Source organism: Oryctolagus cuniculus, chromosome 1, assembly GCF_051225735.1.
Source record: "Oryctolagus cuniculus isolate XC-2025 breed Fujian yellow rabbit chromosome 1, ASM5122573v1, whole genome shotgun sequence".
Lineage (NCBI taxonomy): Eukaryota > Metazoa > Chordata > Mammalia > Lagomorpha > Leporidae > Oryctolagus > Oryctolagus cuniculus.
The window spans coordinates 34206608-34227500 of NC_142867.1; the positions used below are offsets into that span (position 1 = coordinate 34206608).

A 20893-nucleotide genomic window follows, 5' to 3' on the forward strand; every position below is an offset into this window, starting at 1 on the left:
TGGCAGGCACGGTGCGTTGGCCTTTCCCTCACTGCTGAAAGAATTTGTCTCTTGCTTATTCCCTTACTGGTCAGGGAATTTAGGGTATTTCTGTCTTTATCAGTGGGAAATGTACACAGGGATGTTTGGATGGCATTTTTTGCAGCATGGAGACCACTTGCGATAGCCTCACTAGAGTCACAGGACCAACAGCATACCACGTCTCTCAAGGGAAACCAGGTACACAGAATCAGCGCTCAACATCTGAGTAACTTCAGGATACTCTAAGTTAAAAAAAAATGTGATTTACTGCAATGAATTTCCAAGAACATTTTTATCCCCCAAGCTAAGCCTCTTAACTCTTCAATGGTAAACAATTGGCTTCTTGATATGGCACACAGAACCATTTCTTCCTATTTTTTCTTTTATCATCATGAAGTTTCCAAAGATTCACGCTACAGAATTTTTTTTTTTTTTTTGACAGGCAGAGTGGACAGTGAGAGAGAGAGACAGAGAGAGAAAGGTCTTCCTTTGCCGTTGGTTCACCCTCCAATGGCCGCCGCTGCAGCCGGCGCACCGCGCTGATCCTGGCAGGAGCCAGGAGCCAGGTGCTTTTCCTGGTCTCCCATGGGGTGCAGGGCCCAAGCACCTGGGCCATCCTCCACTGCACTCCGTGGCCATAGCAGAGAGCTGGCCTGGAAGAGGGGCAACCGGGACAGAATCCGGCGCCCCAACCGGGACTAGAACCCGGTGTGCCGGCGCCGCAAGGTGGAGGATTAGCCTATTGAGCCACGGCGCCGGCTTACAGAATTTTTTTAAGGCTCTGCTTTCTTGGTGGATGCTTGCCATTTTAGGATGGTGTCTTTATTCTTTTGCTCTGGGCCTTTATGTCAACATTTTTTTTTTTTAAAGGTGTTTCTTCTCTGTATGTTTGGCTTGCCAAGGCCAAAAACATATTCTTCTCTTTTCTATTTTTCAAGAATAAGCTTCAGCTGTATTTTTGTTTTTCTTTTTGGCCTTGGTCTTCAATGGCTAAACTGCTCAGTTTTAAAGTTCAAAGTAGAAGCATTTAGTGTTGCTATTGTTAATTTCCATGCAGTTGATGGTGGCTATCTTTGGAAAGCAGTAACATGATGTTTTAGAAAATGACATTACCAATGGGCTTGAACAAATGAATAAGGGCTCCCCCCACTGCTTGTCTCACATGCGTATATGTGTCTGATTTGTTCTAATTGGAAGATAAGGGAATGGATTGCAGAATGTTGCTTCCTTTTGAAATCCTTTTATTTTGCCTGGTGTTAGTATTTGGAGATCCCAGAGATGCAGATAAGTGGGAGAGAGGGGGAGAAAACTGGATCCTGTTTGGTGGCTACCAAAAAGAAATCCAAAAGATCTCAGAACCCTAGCACCTAGGCAGATTGCAGTAGTCAAAATATTTACCTCCTGTTAAAGAAAGGCAAATCTAGTGTAAGAACTGATTGGCACAAAAGATTTGGGAGTTCATACACTAGAAACAGTTACAAGATAGGAGCTTGGCACTGTCCCTTTTCTTATCTTTAAGGCAAGCTGATAACTGAAAGAAGATCTGTTAATGTGTCAGTGGGATTATTAAAGATCAGTAATTTGTATGCAGTAATTATTTGTATAATGGGTAACATAATATTTCCAAAAGGAAGGAAAACACATTTTTAGAGTGGGTTTTTATCCAAGGGAAACTAACATATACATGCCCTCTCCAGTGGCTGATTCTTACAAAGCCTGCCCAGTGAATCAGAATTTTTTGGAAAGCTCAGGTACTCTTACTATTCAAAATGCACTTTTACTGAGTTTGAAAAGTTTCTTTTATATTTAAAATAGGGTTCAAATATGACCACTCAACTTTTCTGGTATTTATCTGTTTGCAAAGCATATATTAACTAGTAATTGGCTGTTAATTTTATGGACATGGTAGCTGGGGAAGTAAATCAATGACCTATTAAGTATTTTGACAAGCAATTTACATATCTGATGACCTCACATTTCCTTTTCAGAGTCAAATGCTATGTAATTGTTCTGTTGTGTGTTTGTAGAAAATGAATCCCAACACGGTAAGAAAAGGTTAGAGTTATTAAAATAATAACCTGACTAAAATATTCATTTGAATTTGTTCAGATTGTTCATAATGCTTTCAAAGGACATAGCAGAGCTTTTGAGGACTGTCTGCACATTATTTATTATCTATGGACAAAACCGATTTTTTGAAGTTGCTTTAAATTTTTAAAGCACCTTTCCTTAACATAAAAGCCCTTTAATTTTAACTGACAGATCAATTCTGAAACTTTATTTTGAAAAGAAAATTAAGAAGAATTTGTGTCTTTAGAATTAAAAGAAATGAAAAAAATAAACCAGACATTCTAAAAAAAATAGAAGAGACCTGATTTTTAGTACTAAATGAAATAGCGGGTGACAAAATAGTTGTCTTTTTGATTTTGATCACAAAAAATAAACTGGTAGTGACAGGATATGATGGAGAGATTTGACATCCTAGCAAATCACTGTCATTGATTCAATTATTCTAATTCTGAATAAAAGCTGTATACAGTATGTGTTTATGCTACAGTGGGTTTTTTTTAAGTGACTGACATTCATCATATTGGTTAGACAGTTTTTAAAAACCTAGTCTTTGTTTTCTATAATGTTGTCGAGAACAAATAAAGTGTAATTTGTAGCATATTAAAAGCAAACTGCTTCAAAAATGCTAGTTATAACTGCTTCAAAATAGTCTAGTGCATTTGAAAATGTATTTTGGAAATTCAATTTCTCCCACTGGATCTTTAACACTTTTTTTTGAAAATTGAGATTCTTCTCTTAAATATGCAAGTTGCTTTTCAACTTTTACTTTTTGTCTATTATTTGGCAAAAGCCTTGAGAGTTTGAAACTGTAATTCCAAACACTAGGTTTTTTTTATGAAAACTGTGTTAATACACTGTAGACCCCAAAAGACGTGTTTTTATGTGTAGAAATTTACATAGCCAACCAATATTTATAATTAACAAAAGGCTCTCGTGATGCAATGAGAATGTGAGTTAGCTTCATTTTTTTCAGATCCATATTCTGTAAAAATGTCTCACCAAGCCTCGGCGCAGGCTTTTCCCCTGGCATCCCAGCTTTAATGTAGCTGTCAGTTTGAATTTCAGTCCTGAATGATGTCCGCTGACATAATTTCATAGTGTTGACTTCAGTTGTTTGGGACTGCTAAACAGGAGACCATCAACTTCTTTTCCTATGCTTTTGGTCATTCAAGTTCTTTATATTTATTAACTACTATAGCAGACTAATTACTTTTTAATGATGCTTAATGATGTCTAAATCCCAAAATGTTTTTTTGTCTTTCTCAATTTAATGATAGGGGACATTAAGTGCAAATTTATTTTATATATTAACAGATTTTTTTTATTAAAAAATAGCATTTTTGACAGCAAGTAACTTTTTCAGAAATAAGAGAATTTATGTTTTCACACAGTCTTGATTTTCACAATGTTTTACCTGCTAACTCCTGCCCTTTTTTCATGATACCAAGTAAATCAAATACACTACTAACCCCAGTAAGGCTTCTTGAATTTTATTTAAATTTTTAAATAGAAGTATCTGTTTTCTCTAAATAACACATAAAGCAAAATGCAAAATAAAAGTGTTTATTCTGTATTGTTTCTGTATAAAATATTGGTTTAAAAAATGAAGAATGGCGGCCCCATTTTTACAGTCCTAACTGTGTTTTCCAAGGACTGGAGGGTCAGGTCATTAGGAAAAATATTTACATAAGCCATTAGCAATCATAATTAGAGTGTCATAGCATTCTTTTTTTTTTTTTTTTTTTTTTTTTTTTTTTTTTTCTTTTTTTTTTTTTATCTTTTATTTAATGAATATAAATTTCCAAAGTACGTCTCATGGGTTACAATGGCTTTCCCCCCCATACCGTCCCTCCCACCCACCACCCTCCCCTTTCCCACTCCCTCTCCCCTTCCATTCACATCAAGATTCATTTTCGATTATCTTAGTATACAGAAGATCAGCTTAGTATACCTTAAGTAAGGATTTCAACAGTTTGTTCCCACACAGAAACATAAAGTGAAAAATAATAGATGATTTTTTTTTAAATTATGATGAAATCAGATCAGACCTATTGTCATGTTTAATCCCAGTGAGAGTCAAGTTGGGAATTGATAGTTTCTTTTCTTTTTTTTTTTTTTTTTTAACAGAAGATCAGTTTAGTGTACATTAAGTAAAGATTTCAACAGTTTGCACCCCCATAGAAACACAAAGTGAAATATACTGTTTGAGTACTCGTTATAGCATTAAGCCTCAGTGTACAGCACATTAAGGACAGAGATCCTACATGAGGAGTAAGTGCACAGTGACTCCTGTTGTTGACTTTACAAATTGACACTCCTGTTTATGGCATCAGTAATCTCCCTATGCACCAGTCATGAGTTTCCAAGGCTATGGAAGCCCCTTGAGTTCTCCGACTCTTATCTTGTTTAGACAAGGTCATAGTCAAAGTGGAGGTTCTCTCCTCCCTTCAGAGAAAGGCACCTCCCTCTTTGAAGACCTGTTCTTTCCACTGGGATCTCACTCACAGAGATCTTTTTGCCAGAGTGTCTTGAGTGATCCAACATGGGAAGTGAGATACTCAGCAGACTCATAGAATGGCAGATGTCCTAAATAGCACTCTGGCCTCAGAATCAGCCCTAAAGGCACTCGGATCTGGCTGAAAAGCCCATGAGAGTATTTCAGGCATGGAAAGCCAAGACACTCTGTCATAGCATTCTGCGTGCAGTGGCTAAGGAGGAATCCCTAGAAGTCCAGGTGCTTCTTGCCTGCAGCCATCGTGCCACAGCCCGAGCCCAGCAGCTTGGCGGATTCTGCCAGATCCTGTTTGCTTGAGCGGCTCACGGTCTCTGACAAGTCTGGAGGCAAGTGCAGTCGCTAGGGCAGGAGATTTCAGGAGCAGGGGAAAAAAGAAGAAAAAATTTAATTTTGCTTTCACCAGAATAGTGCAGCAGACAATATTATGCTCTGTTGATCATCATTTAGTCGTGCATATAAAATCCCTGCTAAAACAATCCTTCAGACTGCAGCTCAGGATAATCACATCCCATTCCTACTAGACTTTACACGTTTTTGCAGCCATTGTAGAAACTGGACCGGGAACCTTAGTGCAACCTTTTCAGAGTCCAAACCTAAATATATTAAGATTTTTGTCTTATTTGGGTAGAAATGAAAACATGTAAAAGCACAAATAAAAGCACTGTTGAAAAATATCATATAAAGAACAGCAGGATGTTTTGGGCTTTGTTTTGTTTTTGCTAGGGCTCCAAAATGCTATTTTGAATCAAATGCAGCTTTTCAGCCAATATGATATCCCATAGTACTTGCTACCCCTTTGTCTATAAATTCGATTTCAGGGCTACACCTTCTCTAGGAACTACAATGTTCACATAAATATGGACATAATTAAAATATTCTACTCAGGGTCAGTATTTCTTATATGCTTTGGTAATTCAGCTATAACATCTGCTACAGGTCTTGGTAAGTTGGTGTCTATTGCATCATATTGGATCATATTTTCGAGAGTCTAGTGTGGCTTTGAACGTGTCCCCACCCCAATGGCTTTTTTAGACATATGGTTGATTTAAGCAGACACAGTAACTGACCATAATTATAGAAGTCAGCGCAATTAGGCAGAAATATCCATACTACAAAAGAACCTTTTCTGTTTTCTAAAGTATCTCTTATCAAATTGCTTTTACTACCAGTGCCCCAGTGCCTGTGATCTGTGCCATAAAAGTCCAAATTTAAAGGAACATACAGTTGGCCCTCCATATCCACAGATTCTGCATCCACAAATTTAGTCAACTGTTGAGTAGAAAATATTAGAGAATATTGCTTCTGTACTGAATATGTATATATGTTTTTCTTGGCACCATTTCCTAAAAAAATGCAGTATAACTATTTGCATAACATTTACAGTTTATTGAGTATTGTAAGTCATCTAGAGATGACCTATAGTACACAAGAGGATGTGCACAGGTTATCCACAAATATTAGAGACTTGAGCATCCTTGGATTTCGGGTGTCTATGGGAGTCCTGGAACAGGTCCCCCATGGATATTGAGGGACACCTGTGTCTGTTGCATGAGGCACAACATGGATGGCAGGGTCTAAAGGTAAGGTAGGATGGGGCTCTTCCCTGATAACTGACTAAAGCCTTCTCAAGGCGAATTGGCCCGTGACAACCTGAAACCCTTTATTTGGAAACTTCCCTTCAATATGAAAAAAAAAAGATGAAAAAGAACCATTTTTTTGGTCCAAATATTGTGCTCCACAAGCATATGTTCTAGTTAGTTTCTTTCCTGATAAAAGGCTTGTTGATTGCCATGTAAACACAAGCTGTGTGCAAATGATCAAAATATTTAAAACATTGAAAATTATTTATGAAAATATTTTTCCTTGATTTGTTTGCCTGCACTTACTTTTATACACACACACACACACATACACAACTATATCTAGGGGGACAGACACTTTTCTACAGATGCATGATCTACCATGATGTCAAAGAGGTCAAGAAGATCAAGAAAAGCTGTAATATTCCTGCAAAACCATTCCTTCGGATCCTCTGCACTCAGCCTGTCACCTACTAAGTAATTAGGCAGCTATTTTTTGAATGATAAAGAAAAAACAGCTTGAATAAAGATGTATTTGTTTCCTTGTTTTAAAACTCCTTTCATTTCTTCAAATTCTAGTTTGCTCCAGAAAGGATTCCAGGTAGAAATGAAAACATGAAAGGCAGGAATCTAAAAGGCAGACATGATTCTAAAGTCTGGGGTTACTAATGTTATCTGTGGTGTTAACTGTCAGTGTCCATGTGAGGAAGCAAGTGGGGAGGTCAGAGAGGAAAGAGATCCTTAACTATATGTCTCAGTCTTAGTGCTTCTTTAAGATCTTACAGCCATTGTTAATAAGCAAATGAAAAATGTAGTCATGATCTGAAGGGTAGCTGAAACTTGAGAAAATGGTACAGAAATGTGTGTCTTTCGGCTGGGACCTCACAGCTGATGTCAGATGGTGATTAGGCTGTTTAGGAAATCAACTGAGGTCAAAAAATATTTGCAACCTGCTTGAAGCAAAGCACTCTAAAAGGATCTAAGAACAGAGGACCATTCTCACTCCTTGTTTCCTCACAAGCCAGTAACTTGAGTTAGACAAGCACACAGATGATCTTGTAAGTGAAGACCGAATGTGTACCAGAAAGACAGAGAGAAAGCAGAAATCATGGTGGGAGATGGGGAGCAGGGAAGAGCTGCATGGAGACAGGGCCTGAAGTCGCTCTTGAGTAAGGGATTGGATTCTGAGCAATAGAACGAGTATATCCTTGAAACTTACAGGGGCGTGGGTTGAAAAGGGTCATGCTGCTCTGATCATCTAAATGGGGATACTAGTATGGCTCATCCAGGACTGGCACAAAACATTCTATTTCAGGGGCTTAGCTCTTTGCTTGTTGACTGGCTAAGCATTTTTCTTTCTCTGTTTTTCTGGGCAAGGCATGCGAGCCAGTTGGCTGAAAGCCCTTCATAGCAGAAGTAGCTAAATGTGACGTGCACCATGCTTGGGAATTTTTCAGGTTGAATGGCTTTGAGGAAAAGTCAAACATCATTCTTGTGCAAACTTCTAAGAGTCAACATTTTGGGTGATATGATTAACTGTTCTTAACCTACTGCTGCATAATATAACCAGTCGGGTGCCCAGGAACTCTGAAACATTCCAAGCATGGCTCTTGGAAAGGGGCGACTCTCTGTAGAGTTTGCCTGCTTTCATTGGTTATGACTTGAGTGCACTTGCGATGCGGTCTAAATTCTCCAGCGCCGGGTTTTGTTTTCTTTCTTTCAGAGCTTCCCCTGCGCACCGTGTCAGTGCAATGTGAAGCAGGGAGGAAGAAGGAGAGATCAGGTTCCAGGCCTGCCAGGTGTGTCAGGGAATTTTCCTTTGAGGCTTCCAAAGCATTTACGCACTTGACATGTAAATGTTCAGATGCTGCTCTACCCTAGATCTGTCTCAAAAAATGCTGCCAGAGACTGCGTAGCATGGTGACCTCCTTTAGACTGAAATTTTCAGATGTGGAGGTTTCACTGACTAACGATTTAAATAAAAATCAGACGATTAGAAATCCTATGAATCTTCGCCTTGTAAACCACAGCAAGGTGTTTATCTTTCCTGCTGTATTGCTGAGGTTCTGAGGCGAGAGCCAAAAGCAAACATGTATCTTAGGTCTTAAGCTGAATTTTTTTTCTACCTGATTTTCTTTTCCCAGTTCTGGGAGGAAGGGACTGCATTGCTGATACAGGAGGAGGATATCTGGCTGGTTGCCTGCCTATTTTTTCCATTAATACCTTGTCTAAATTGATGATTTCTATGTGGGCAAAGGGTCCTGGAAAAGGTGTGACAACTCCCAAGGCTCCCGCACGGGCCTGGATGATTTGCAGCAATCCCACTGCACCAGTGGGTCTTTTACAGCCAGCACAAGACTCCGGCAGCATGGGAGAGCTCCAGTCTAAAGGCATCCAGAGGTCCTTGGGAAGCCCAGCTTCCTAACAAAGCGGCAGCGGCAAAAGTGATTTGCTCTGAAACTCCAAGGCGGAAGCAAGAAAGACTGGACTTTGAGATTCTTCCTCCTCTGCCTGCCTCTCTTTGTCTCTGTTGGGCTTAGCCACTGTCTATATTTTGTTCTTTCTGTGTCAACAACTAAACTGATCCTATGGACACACAGAATTGGGTTTCCTGGCATAACAGTTCCCTTCCTAATTCCTTTTCTTCCAGCCTGCCAGACCTGTGCTCAGCACTCTCAGTTCCCAGACAGAAGGGGCAAGATAATGAATCTAGATTACACCTGGACTTGAGACAAATTGCAGGTGAATGCCCATTAAAATAAGTTTAATCAGTTTGTATTTTTCATATTTTGTCATGATCAAACCACCAGGTACTGTTTGTTTTCTGAAAACAATTGATGTAGTACATTTTAATCTTTAGCAGTTAGATCTTTGTTTTAATCCTTTTAAACATTTCTGACATCACAATTCTTGTTTCTCAGAATCACAGAAATAGGCATGAATATTTCAGAATGTCTCTAGCAGATTTAAAAAAATTTTTCTTTAACACATAGTCAATTTCAATGAAAACTTGTCAACACCTTAGAGCATAGAGATTCTATATTGGTCCCTTAACAGAGGTGGCCAGGGCTTGATGACGAGAGCACTGAACATGGACCCAGACAGTAGCAGTTTGATACTTCCCCCTGTCACTCACTCTTTTTTCCTTTAATAGTTATTTATTTAATCTATTTGAAGGTAGGGATTGGGGGAGGGTCAGGCTGAAACCAGGAGCCAAGAACTCAATGTAGGTCTTCTACCTGGGTGACAGGGACCCAAGTACTTGAGCTATTACCTGCTGCCTGCCAGGATGCGCATTAGCAGGAGGCTGAGCCAAGACTCCACGCCAGGCACTCCACAAGGGGATACGGGTATCCAAAGAGGCATCTTAACTACCACCTCAAATGCCCACCCTGTTCACTCTTGGTGTGCTCTGATGAGTTAACCAAACTGTCTAAGCTTCAGGGTCTTCACTGATCACAAGGGAATAATTTTCCCTTCCCAAGACTGTTGTCAGGATCCAATGAGATAAAAAGTGTTTGTGAACTAAAGAGTATTACACGAATTTATTTATACCTCTTGTTCCAAGAAAAGCATGTTATATAGTATAACAAGATACAAATAAATCTGTTTATTTTTTACTATTAAGAAAAAATTTATTTATTAGAGATGGAGGGAAGGAGAAAAAAGAGAGAGAGAGAAGACAAAGAGAAAGAGAGAAATAGGGGACTCCCGCTCACTGGTTCATTCCCCAAGTGCCTGCAATTAGCTGGGCCTGGGCTGGAGCTAAAGCTAGCAGCCAGGAAGAAAATCTGAGTAATTGGCAGGAATCCAATTACTTGAGCTGTCACTGCCACCTTCCAGGGTCTGCATTAGCAGGAAGCTGGATTCAGGGACGGGACCCAGGTATTGAACTCAGTACTCCAATATGGGATGTCGGCATCTTAAAACACTAGGCTAAACGTCCACACCCAAAAGTGAAGTGGACAAGGAAATAAATCTACACAAATAATGAACTACACAGACCTATGAATGATAGCAAGGGCATATCAGACTTAGCCACGGGGTCTCTGTCAGTAAACCGGCATCTGACTATTTGGTATACCTTATCCTCCAGTGGACTCTGTGAAAACACACAAAGGAAACCGCAACCACAGCCCCTACCTCTGAAGTTCACACAGTGTAAACAACTTCCCTCATACTTAGTAAGGTGGTGGCAAAAAGGGGGCGTTGTTGGGTGTGAGGTTTCTGGACCAGTGTAAATAGGCATGACTGTATTAAGAAGGCAATTTGGAGTCTTATTTGCATTTTTAAAAGTTTTGCATTATTATTTTCATCTTATTTGAAAGACAGAGAGACAGAGAAAGATCCTCCATTTGCTAGCACACCATCCAAATGCCCACAGAAGCCAGGGACTGGGCCAGTTTGAAGCCAGGAGCCCGGAATTCCATTGGTTCCACCTGGGTGGCAGAGACCCAAGTAGCTGAGCCATCTTTGGCTGCCTCAGAGTGTGCAATAGCAGGAAGCTGGATCAGAAGTAGAGGAGCCGGGACTTGAACCAGGCACTGTAACATGGGACGCGAGTGTCTTAAGCGGTGACATTAACTGCTGTGCCAAATGCCCATCTTATTTTTAAAATCTAGCTTTCCCACATGTTTTCACTGCTGACAACATAGTTAATAAGGAAAATATCAGAAGATAATCTTTCTACTTAAGTTTTAAAAGCATTTTCCCCTTTACATCATTTGAAGAAACAAATGAACAGAGACATAGCATCCTGTTCACACCAGACTCTTGAAACTGTGAGATGCAAGATGACTTGCTGATTTCTGCAGGCATACTGTGTTGTGCTCCACTCTGAACAGCACAGAGTGAATAAGAGTAGAGGCTACACAGCTATAATATAGAGATCCTGCCTTCTCCACAATGGCTTCGGAAAGATAGACATTTATTTCTCTCCCACTTTATTGTCTAGAGGAGGCAGTTCAGAGCTGGAAGGACAGGCCTGCTATTCATAACAACGCGTTCCCCTCCTGGTTTCATGGCTGATGAAGAAGGCGCCATGCAGTTGGGCACATCACTTCCGCTCACGTCCAGAGCTTAGAAACAGCCAGAACTAGGCTGCAAGAGGGGCTGGGAAATATTGAAGAATATGTAAAAATGTTGAACACGACTGTTACCATGGAAGAAGGAGTAAATGGATATTGGAAGACAACTAATTATATGTCTTGGTTTGGAGAGGGGCACAGCAAGATGATGGCCATCCAGAAGCAGTCACTCAGTATGTGAGCTACTGCCCATTGCCTGGGGTTCTAATCTCAGTTTCTGACAAAGGAAAATGCATACCTGATGCCTCCACCAGCTGAGAGGGCAGGAGCTAAAGCGATGTGTTTAGAGTCTGTCTTGCTCTTACGCATAAACGGAGAGATGTTTCTTCCCTTTCTTTTGTAGACAGACTGACTTCCTTCCAGAGAGGACAGAGGGATATATTGATATATTCATGATCAAGGTATTGTTATTTCGGCACACAATTTCAGAGCATTGTCTCAACTTGTGAAACAAATCCATGTTACATGCTATTATACACTTACATTTTACAGTTACCATTATATTTCTCCATAATTATTGCATTATTATTTATTGTAGTGATTTTACATGTGGTTAAAATTTTACAATGTGCAAGATGCACTAATCTCATACATGAATAGGCCAGTGGAAACAAAGCCAGAATCAAATTTTGCTCTTTTTGAATTGTGAGTGTACGTTCGGTGTTGGCTGAACATTTCTGGATATAATAATTCTGTCATACCTGGTTAGGTTTCAGGTTTCAGTTTTTATTTGTTTAAGAAGCAATCACTCTCAGGGCTTAAGATTAAAATTGTTTTATTGAGTGTCATCATCATTCTCTATTCTTCAAATTGAAAATAAAAATCATTTGGTTCTTTCTGATTGATCTGAAAGTTAGACAAACTTCCTGAGCTGGAACATGTATATTGGCTACTCACTGAAAAACCCCCAGGTGTAGAACTATTTTGACCATCAATTATAGTCAACAGCATTGTCTTGCCTCCGACTTCACCTCTCTGGAAGCAGATTGTGAGAACTCACTTGTCTAAGCAGGAGTGCGATCTGTAACAAGACTATGTGTCGGTGGCGGAGGTTGTTTACTCCCAGTATCTATTCTTTCCAGCGAATAAAAGAATCTCTGACTCTAAGAGGGGCACTTGGCCTCCTAGAATAAAGGCCACACTTCCCAGACTCCCTTTCCAATAGATGAGGTGGAATGATTAAGTTCTGGTCTTGTCATCTTGAGCCGAAGTGTTATGGTTCACTTCAGAGTGAGGTCCTTGCAGTGGGGTGTACCACCTCCTTTCCTTTTCCCTCAGCGTGGCTTTTCGACCTCAGCAAGAGGGCCCTGCTTTGAGCCCCGATCCACCTCTCCTTTAGCGAGGCTCCTCTTCAGGGCTGAGGAATTACAGTCCTACAGGGATGTGCATCTACAGCTTCTAGCCTTCTGTATGGACCACGTGCTGGTACTCTGGACCTTAGGATTTCCTGTCCAAAAGGCAACAAGGCTTGCTACAGTTCTCTTCCCCAGGCTTGTTCCCCCAGGGTGAATGTATAGAGCCTGGGGCTTAAGGAGTAGCCAAGGGACAGCTGTTTGTACAGAGTGTAGCAGAGTTTGGATGCAGAAGTGGGGCATCCTTGGTCATGTCTGAGTGGCTCCCTGTGGATGTGAAGTGGGCGCTGGGAAGAGAAGGAGGTAGGCTATAGGCCAGTCTCCCTATGCCTCCTTGTTTTGGGGTAGAATGTTGGTCCTAAACATAAATGTAGCTTTTCAGGGAGTTATGTTTGTGAAAGAAGGAAGTTAAAGGATATTTAATGCTTTGTTATTATTATATTAGACATATAATAATAATATGATCCTTAATTTGCACTCTTGCTCTGGCTTCCACAAATGCTAAGGACAAACCTAATTTTCCTCCTCCCAATTGTTGAAAGGTGGATTTGAGGGTAGGGGTGGAAGCAGCTATCCTGGACCATAAAATGAAGGCTATGAGTATATGTTCTCTCTCTCTTTTTAAATTTAATTGAAAGGCAGAGAGAGAGAGAGAGAGAGAGAGAGAGAGAGAATCTTTCACATACTGGTTCACTCCTTAAATGCTCACAACAGCCAGGGCTGGGCCAGGTTAAAGCGAGAAGCTTGGAACTCAATCTGGGCCTCCCATATGGATAGTAGGGACCCAAGGCTTGAGGCCCACCTGCTGCCTCCCAGGGTGTGTACCAGCAGGAAGCTGGATTTGGAAGTGACGCCAGGTACTCCAATATGGGAAGCAGGCATCCCAGGCAGCATCTTAACTGCTGTGCCAAATGCCTGCCCCAAGATACATGGATTTCCATGTCACTTAAGCCACTGTATTCTTAGATCTATGTATTAACAGCCTAACCTCTGTCTTGTTTATACCATATTGGTACCTGGCACGTGGAGCACTTAATGGCTTCGTGGCTGGAAATCAGACAGTAGGGTCAAACATTGTAGTTAGGAAGGCTGGTGAGCCTTCATGCTTATGGTAACTTGGAAGGTGAAGCTTGTACCTTCTAATCTGTGTCTCCATGTGAGACATTCAGAAAATTGGTGTGTTGGTTGCTTCTTATCACTTTGAACAAAGTTGCTTATAAAAGAAAAGAGCTCAAGCTAATGCTACAGAATTTGCAAAAGGCAGAGGGACCACAGCTCTGTAAAGGAGGTGTTCTGGCTAAAGGCTTGGTAATTTTGGGCCTCAGAGAGCTGAAAATACCTGTTTCTGCACCTGCACACCAAGGCAGGTAACTTTTGCAGGTGACATCTGTGCTCCTAAGCCTTTGGTAAATACCTTTGTTAAGAGGCTGGCCTAAAAATGAGAGCCAGCTCAGAGTAAGAAGTCAGATTCATGGTGTTGCATTCCCAATCAAGTTTATTATTTCAGATGGCTTCCAGATAGCTCCTAACAAGGTGAGAGAGGGGGTAAGGGAGGAGAGGAGGGCAGAAACCAAGATAACAGTTGTGGGTGACAAGGGAATAGGTGTTTTGTGTCCATTCCAAGCCTTCTTACATGTCAGGGGCTGGAAAGGCATGAATTAGGTTTAGATGCACTTGTTCAATTTAGAAGATGGAGGAGCAGGAGCTGTCTTCCTGCTTCTCTAACTATTGCACTTGACAAGCATTGTGTGGAGACAGGTTTTTGGCATCAGTATTCCAGTGCTCCGTCAACTGATTCATGTGAGTCAAGAGGCAGTTGTAAAAATTCAAGGCCAGGCCAATGTTTCAGGGTCCAATTACTTGTTCTGTAGGGGTCAAGAAGCAGTTGAAGTGGTGGCAATAAGTTTACAAATCCCCAAGACGCAGCCACAGAGGTGTGTGTCTTCAGGTAATAGCACTAGTGTGGCGGTCTCCCAATTCCTCACCTTCCTGACTGGGGTGGGTACAGGGAGCAGCTTCCCTGGAGGCCAGTTTGGTGGCAGTGGCTGCTAGCTCTCCCAAGTTTCTGTCGGCAGCTGTTGCAAACACGGATTTCACTCACCCCCAGATATAACTGTCATAAACTTCCTTCTGCATAAAATAACTAGATGGCATCTGTGTCCTGCAACTGAATCCCAGAGCTATGTCTAGACAAGCTCTTTGGCTGAATCACTTGCATGTGGAACCAAAGAGAAGCAAACAGACTGAGAACCTTGTAATGTTTTGAGGGAACTGTAAACCACAGCCTGGTTGAGAGCCTGTAGCTATTCAACCTCCAAAATAACCACAGGTCCTCAAACCTGATTTATCAGTAAGTGGACTGGGGTACCTGTGTAGCCTCCAAAGGGCGTATTCTCCAATGGTGACCTCACACAGCCATGGATGATAATGGGCAAGGAGTTACTTCCTAAAGGGATGCAGAGGATAATGGAAAAGGGAGTTTGAGTTTCTTCCAGAGAGTTGTAAAGTCTTTAGCCTCTTCCAGGCGCTAAAGTCCTCTACTGCCATGGCAGAGAAATTCTGCCATTTCTAGCCAGTAAGATTCCCCATCTACCCCCGAAGAGGGGGTAAGTTTCTGTGAGGGAAGAAGGTTGGGCAAGAATATTTGAGTTCTGAAGAGTTGTGTACCACGGATAATTATCCCCCAATATCGCCTTTCTCCTTTTCCTTTGGTAGCAGGAACCCTTGAATACAAGGTTATCCAGATTAAAGACTTCCTTTCCAAACCTCCTTGCAGCTAGTTGTGTGACCAAGTCTGAAACAATGAGAAAAGTACCGAAGTGGTGTGGCAACCTCAGGGCATTCAAGTGGAATTTGAACTCAGGGAATCTGGCTTCAGCCAATGCTTTTACTCAACACTTTGTCCAAGCACTAGAGACAAAACCGTTAGCAAAACAGGCAAGATCCCTGCTTTCATGGAACTCACAACCTCAGAAGGGATACCAGGTAGAATCTCACAGGACTCAAGGAGGGGTTGAAAGCATACAAGAGAGCAGATGAACAAGGAAAACAATTTGGAGAGTGATAGGTGCTTCTAAGGAAATAAAACATGTGGTAAAATGGGTAAAGCTGCCACCTGAAGTATCAGCATCCCATATGGGAGCCCGTTCAAGTCCCGGCTCCTCCACTTCTAACCCAGCTCTCTGCTATGGCCTGGGAAAGCAGTAGAAGATGGCCCAAGTCCTTGGGCCCCTGCACCCACGTAGAAGACCTGGAACAACCTTCTGGCTCCTGGCTTCGGATCGGTGCAGCTCCAGCTGTTGCAGCAATTTGGGGAGTAAACCAGCAGATTGAAGACCTCTCTCTCTCTCTCTCTCTCTCTCTCTCTCTGTAATTCTGCCTTGCAGATAAAAACTCTTTAAAAAAAAACAAAGAAATAAAACATGGTGAGATGTTACTGGCTGGGCCTGCAACTTTACCTGGGGAAGGTCTTTCTGGAGAGTGCATTTGACTAAAGTCTGAGAAGGGATCTATAAGACCTGGAGAAAGAAGTTCCAAGTAAAGGGAATAAAATGGAAAAGACTGAGGTGAGAATAAAGTTGCCATATTTGAAGGGAAGAAAAAAGCCAGCTTTTCTGGAGCAGTTAGTGAGCAAGGGAGTGGCTATGAGAAGTCTGGCCTGGTAGGCAGGTGTCAGGTCTTTCAAGTTTGTGTAGTGTCAAGTGACTTGAATTTAATTTTTAAGGGTAAGGAACCGATATGAACTTATTTCTATGAATAAAAGGCTCTTCTTACCTATACCCTACAAAGTCATGCATGGACTCTTTCAATTATAGGAAAGGATAGCTGTCGCAAACACAAATATTCTATTTAAGACAGAATTTTACAAAAGGTGACATCCACCAGCTGTTCTAGAATCTGCTTCCTTCTGATTTAGAATAAATATTCTAGCCCCATAACCCACAGTATCAGCAGCCTCCAGGCCCCTGAAATCCCTTTTCCTGGATGGGCATTGTGGTTCTGAATCTCCTGCTTGCTCAACAGGTAGAGTGCAGGTGGAGGGGTGAGCCCTGCATAGAATGTCCACGAAGGAGAAACTTTAGCAGTACTGTTTGGAATGCCCGCATCCCATATGGGAGTACCTAGGTTCGAGCCCCACCTCTGCTTCTGATCCAGCTCCCTGCTAATGTGCCTGGAAGGCAGCAGATGATGGCTCAAATACTTAGGTCCCTGCCACCCACGTGAGAGACCCAGATAGCATTCCAGACTCTGGGCTTCCATCTGGCCCAGCCCCGGCTGCTGCTGTTTGCATCTGGAGAGTGAAACGGTAGATGGGACGCTTTTCTCATTCTCATTCTCTTTCCTTCATGTCACTCTCAAATAACTAATCATAAACTTTTTTTTTTTAAAGAAATCTTTTGAGCTATATAATAAAAGAACGGTACTGTTTCAGTCCCAGAGTTCCTGAATTTTCAGCCATTTCAGATGTGGGTGTAGTCAGGTTACTTTTCTCCCTTATTTCAAACACTGACAGAGAACAAACTAGATGATTCCTGGAGAACTTTGCTTGAAAGTGGTTTTTACTTTCTCTACAAACTAAAGGTAGTATCTTTTCCTTTTCTTTTGCTTTTACCTTTATTCTTCTGTTCATTTTATTTCTATTAATATTCCCACATATGCAGGGTCAGGGAAAAAATCACTTCGGTGACATTTGGAATAATGTGACTTATGTTGCTACCTAAACTTGGATGGCAAAAACACAGTGAAAGATGCCTTCCCACTGCCCTGGTAACCCCAGAGGCCTCTGCTCTGGGACAAAGGGACGGGATGGAGAAGTCACACATGGCCACTACCATTCCTGTGCTGCATAGGGCACTGCTGCCTGATGGGCCTCCTCATATCACCCAAAGGGCCTCCTTTCCACTCCTCTTTTCTTAATTGTGCAGCAGGGCTTCTCATTCGGGGAACCTTTGTTGCTGGTCTCCAATTGCTGCAGAACCCAAGGCTTGTATGCTCCTGGAACACACAACACAGGCAGGAGCATATAAGCTCCAGAGTGCGTAGAATCTGAATGAAGCTTCAGCAGGATCAGCGTAGGGATGCTTGAGACCTGAGCCTGCTGCTGCTGTTGCAGCAAACGGAAGACAACTGGGCTCTTCCTAGGGCACACTGCAGTTTTGCTAGGATCTTCAAGCCTGCTTCACAAGGAAATCCTCTCCATACTCACCATAAGCGATGGAACGTTTAAGGAACAATATTTTGGATGCTACCCCTCAGGTGGCCTAAGAATACTAAACTATTTTAGGATTATACAGTGTTTTTAGAGCTGAATGTTGAATTTGGGAAAAAAAAAACTTCCTTCAGAAATAAATTCAAATTACTAATTATAGGAGAGTTCCTTTTTCTCTCCTTCCTTTTTTTGTTTTAAAGCATATGGTGTGGAAACTGCACTGGAGATGGCAGGAGTTTGCAATCTCTTTGTTTTTGTCTACTAGAATTCAAACCAATGTTTGCTTCTTACTGAAACACGAAACCTCCTATTCAATAAACTGTTAGTAGATAACTGGGCATGTACACTCAAAAGCAGTTCCTAAGTCCTAGCGGTTTTTGGAACTACAACAGATCCACTACCCAGTTGAGGGATCGGCTGAGGTCTGACTGATCACTACATAGTTTGGGACAGACGAATTCTCAGATGTGACTAGGCTGGAGTCAGGGAGCTTGCCAGATTGCTTAGGTTATGGTGTTACTGTCAGTCACCTCCAGAACTGGCAGCTTTCGATGGGCACTCTTCTTGGAAATGTGGCAATCATGGTTTTGCAGGCTGTGTTGCACATATATGACCACGCGTGCACTTCCCCTTGCTGTGCACGAGCGGGTCCCAAGGGCATAATGGCCAGTGTGTTTCTGTGCATAATGCACTACAGTGCATGCGGAACAGTACTCTCTAAAGCCCCCAGACGGGGTAGGAAGTGCCCCATGGAAAGAGCGAGGTAACGCATCCCGACCGCATCGGATCTCCCCACTGCTCTCTCGGTACTTCAAGACCCCCACGTTTAAGGGTCTGCTAGTTCCTGGGTATGAAGAAAGAATTTATAATGGGGCCAAATGTAGGTGTTTACAAGGGGGGGATTGTTGTTTTTTTATTAGGCGCTGCCTTATGTTCAATAGTTGTATTTACTTTGTCGAGCTCGCCAGAATTAGAAAATCCCCATTGCTAGGCAGCCTAGCATGTCTGCGAAGTATTTCTGGGCATTCAGAACTGAAGTCTGTGCTGCCCAAAGGCAGGTTTCACGGCCGGGGGTTATTTAGTCCCCTTTCGCCCCTCCCTGCCCCCACATGCCCAGTGAGGAGGGCTCTGTCACAGGAAATCTTGGTTACTTTATGCTGAAACATATTTACATGACTGAAACACGACAATGAACATGTTTGTGGAGCTTGAAGGGATAGGCCCATTTTTATGTGTGTGTTTTTTTTTTTTTTTTTTTTTTTTTTTAAGCAGGCTGATTTCCTGGAGCTTTTAATCTGATTTTATTCTGTTCTGCATGCATGAACAAGTTCTTCTTTACCATAGGTATCTGACAAAGTCTACCTGGGCTGATTGGGACAGAAAAGGGTATAATACAAACATTCATTTTTTGTTTTGTCTTGGCCAGACCATTCCCAACTTCTTTCACTAGTTCAAGGTGCACTGATGGCAGTGTATAATTTTTCCATGTTGTGTGAGCTTCCATACAAAGGCAGTTAGGTGGCATGTTTCGGATTCGACAGAGGAGATGTGATTTTCTCCATATGGACTGTGTAAAAACTTTTCATAAGGAACGAGAAATATCGGTTACAACGATGCTCTTCCCTCAGTCTTCATGGACAGATAGAGGTATGCTCCTCCCAGGTGGTGTGTGTTTCACTTGCTCCACACTTAACATGCAGGTGATAGTAAGTGGTAGTATACGATATATATACATATATATAACCAGACAATGCTGTCATTAATCTTTTAAATCTGTAGATTAATTGATTGCTAAAGTTTTGGTAACAACCTTTGTTTCAGAGTCCTTGGATATAAAATGGAAATTTCTATTTTCCCTTTCATTTCTGAAAGCAGGAAACCTTCCACCCCAACTTTCACTTAAAAGTAGCAGCGTCTTTACCCACTGCGCTGGTTTCACAGAGCCACTCTCCCCCTGCACAGACTCCCCTCCTCACCATGTTGAAAGGGAGCTCGGTGAACGGCCTGGGCAAAGCGAGAGCCCTGAGGGCAGTGATGGGGCAGCAAAGACCTCGCTCTCGCTCAAGGACACAGACTAGAGATGAGGCCATGACAGCAGAGAGTAACTGCGCAGTGACTTCCCAGATAAGGAGGAAGCAGCGCTGCAGTTCAGTCTCAGATAGAAAGCCTCTCCAGGAATATGGGAAGTAAAGGTAAAGGAAATGAAGCCAATAAAGCAAGAAAAAAAAAAAAAACTGATGAAAAATACAGAAAAGAGCCAAATATTTGTGAGTATATAGATAAATGACTATGCCTACTTTTAGGGTTGGTTTGTTTGTTTGGCTTACTCAAAATGCTTGTTTCAATAGAAATGTTAACAAGAACTAAGTTTAATTTTCACACGGATAATTTAGAAGTAATTTTCTCATAGAGATTATTTTCTGTTCTTCAAAACTCATTTGTTTTTACATGTGGAAGAGTTTTCCCCCACTATAGAATGTCACCATTGAGCTAAATCTATTCACACGGATGTCTGAAAGATCTTCAAAACACAGGACAACCAATGATGTGATATATACCAAACTGGCTAAATCCTGTGTCAACTTCTCACTGTAGCAGGATGAGCTACTTTGGTTCAAGTAGGAAGCCTGAATATTGCTGTCATTTCATTCAGTGTCTACAGGTATGCTGTGGGAAAGCTTCTTTTGTTTTTTTTGTGGAATTATGCTCCAAAATGAAATAGTGGAAAAAAGTAATGTTGTAATTGTTATATAGGGTTATTCTCTAATCTTTAAAGGTCTAAGTCAAGTAAAATATACATATTTGTGCATTTCTATTCAATTTCCTTATATTATACATACACATAAAAATTTGAGACATTCAAAGCAAAGAAGGCATGATTTGTGGAAAAAGACTATCAAATAGTTTCTACAGTTCAACATTGACAAGTTTTACAATTTAACATATGATTAAAAAAATGGAATTTTCCCTTTAGAAATCTATCAAATATTGGTATTGTCTTTTCTGTTTTTCTTTATATCTTATGCTTCAAAAGGATAGTAACTGCTCTAAAACCAGTT

General features: G+C 41.4%; 1 protein-coding gene across 2 annotated transcripts in view; it reads right to left on the reverse strand.

Annotated features, from left to right (window-relative positions):
• Nucleotides 1-3565: 3565 nt before the first annotated feature.
• Nucleotides 3566-20893, reverse strand: part of ELP4 (elongator acetyltransferase complex subunit 4) — a 280207-nt gene continuing 262879 nt past the window's right edge. The window contains exons 11-12 of one of the 2 annotated variants that reach the window (XM_089309947.1): nucleotides 4775-4945; nucleotides 3566-3804 (exon numbers count right to left, since the gene is read on the reverse strand). In XM_089309947.1, coding sequence (XP_089166073.1) covers nucleotides 4800-4945 — 146 coding nt within the window. In that variant the 3' untranslated portion in view covers nucleotides 3566-3804; nucleotides 4775-4799. Of the gene's footprint in view, nucleotides 3805-4774; nucleotides 4946-20893 lie in introns of those variants that run through there. The other variant, XM_051825657.3, reaches the window with a different exon arrangement.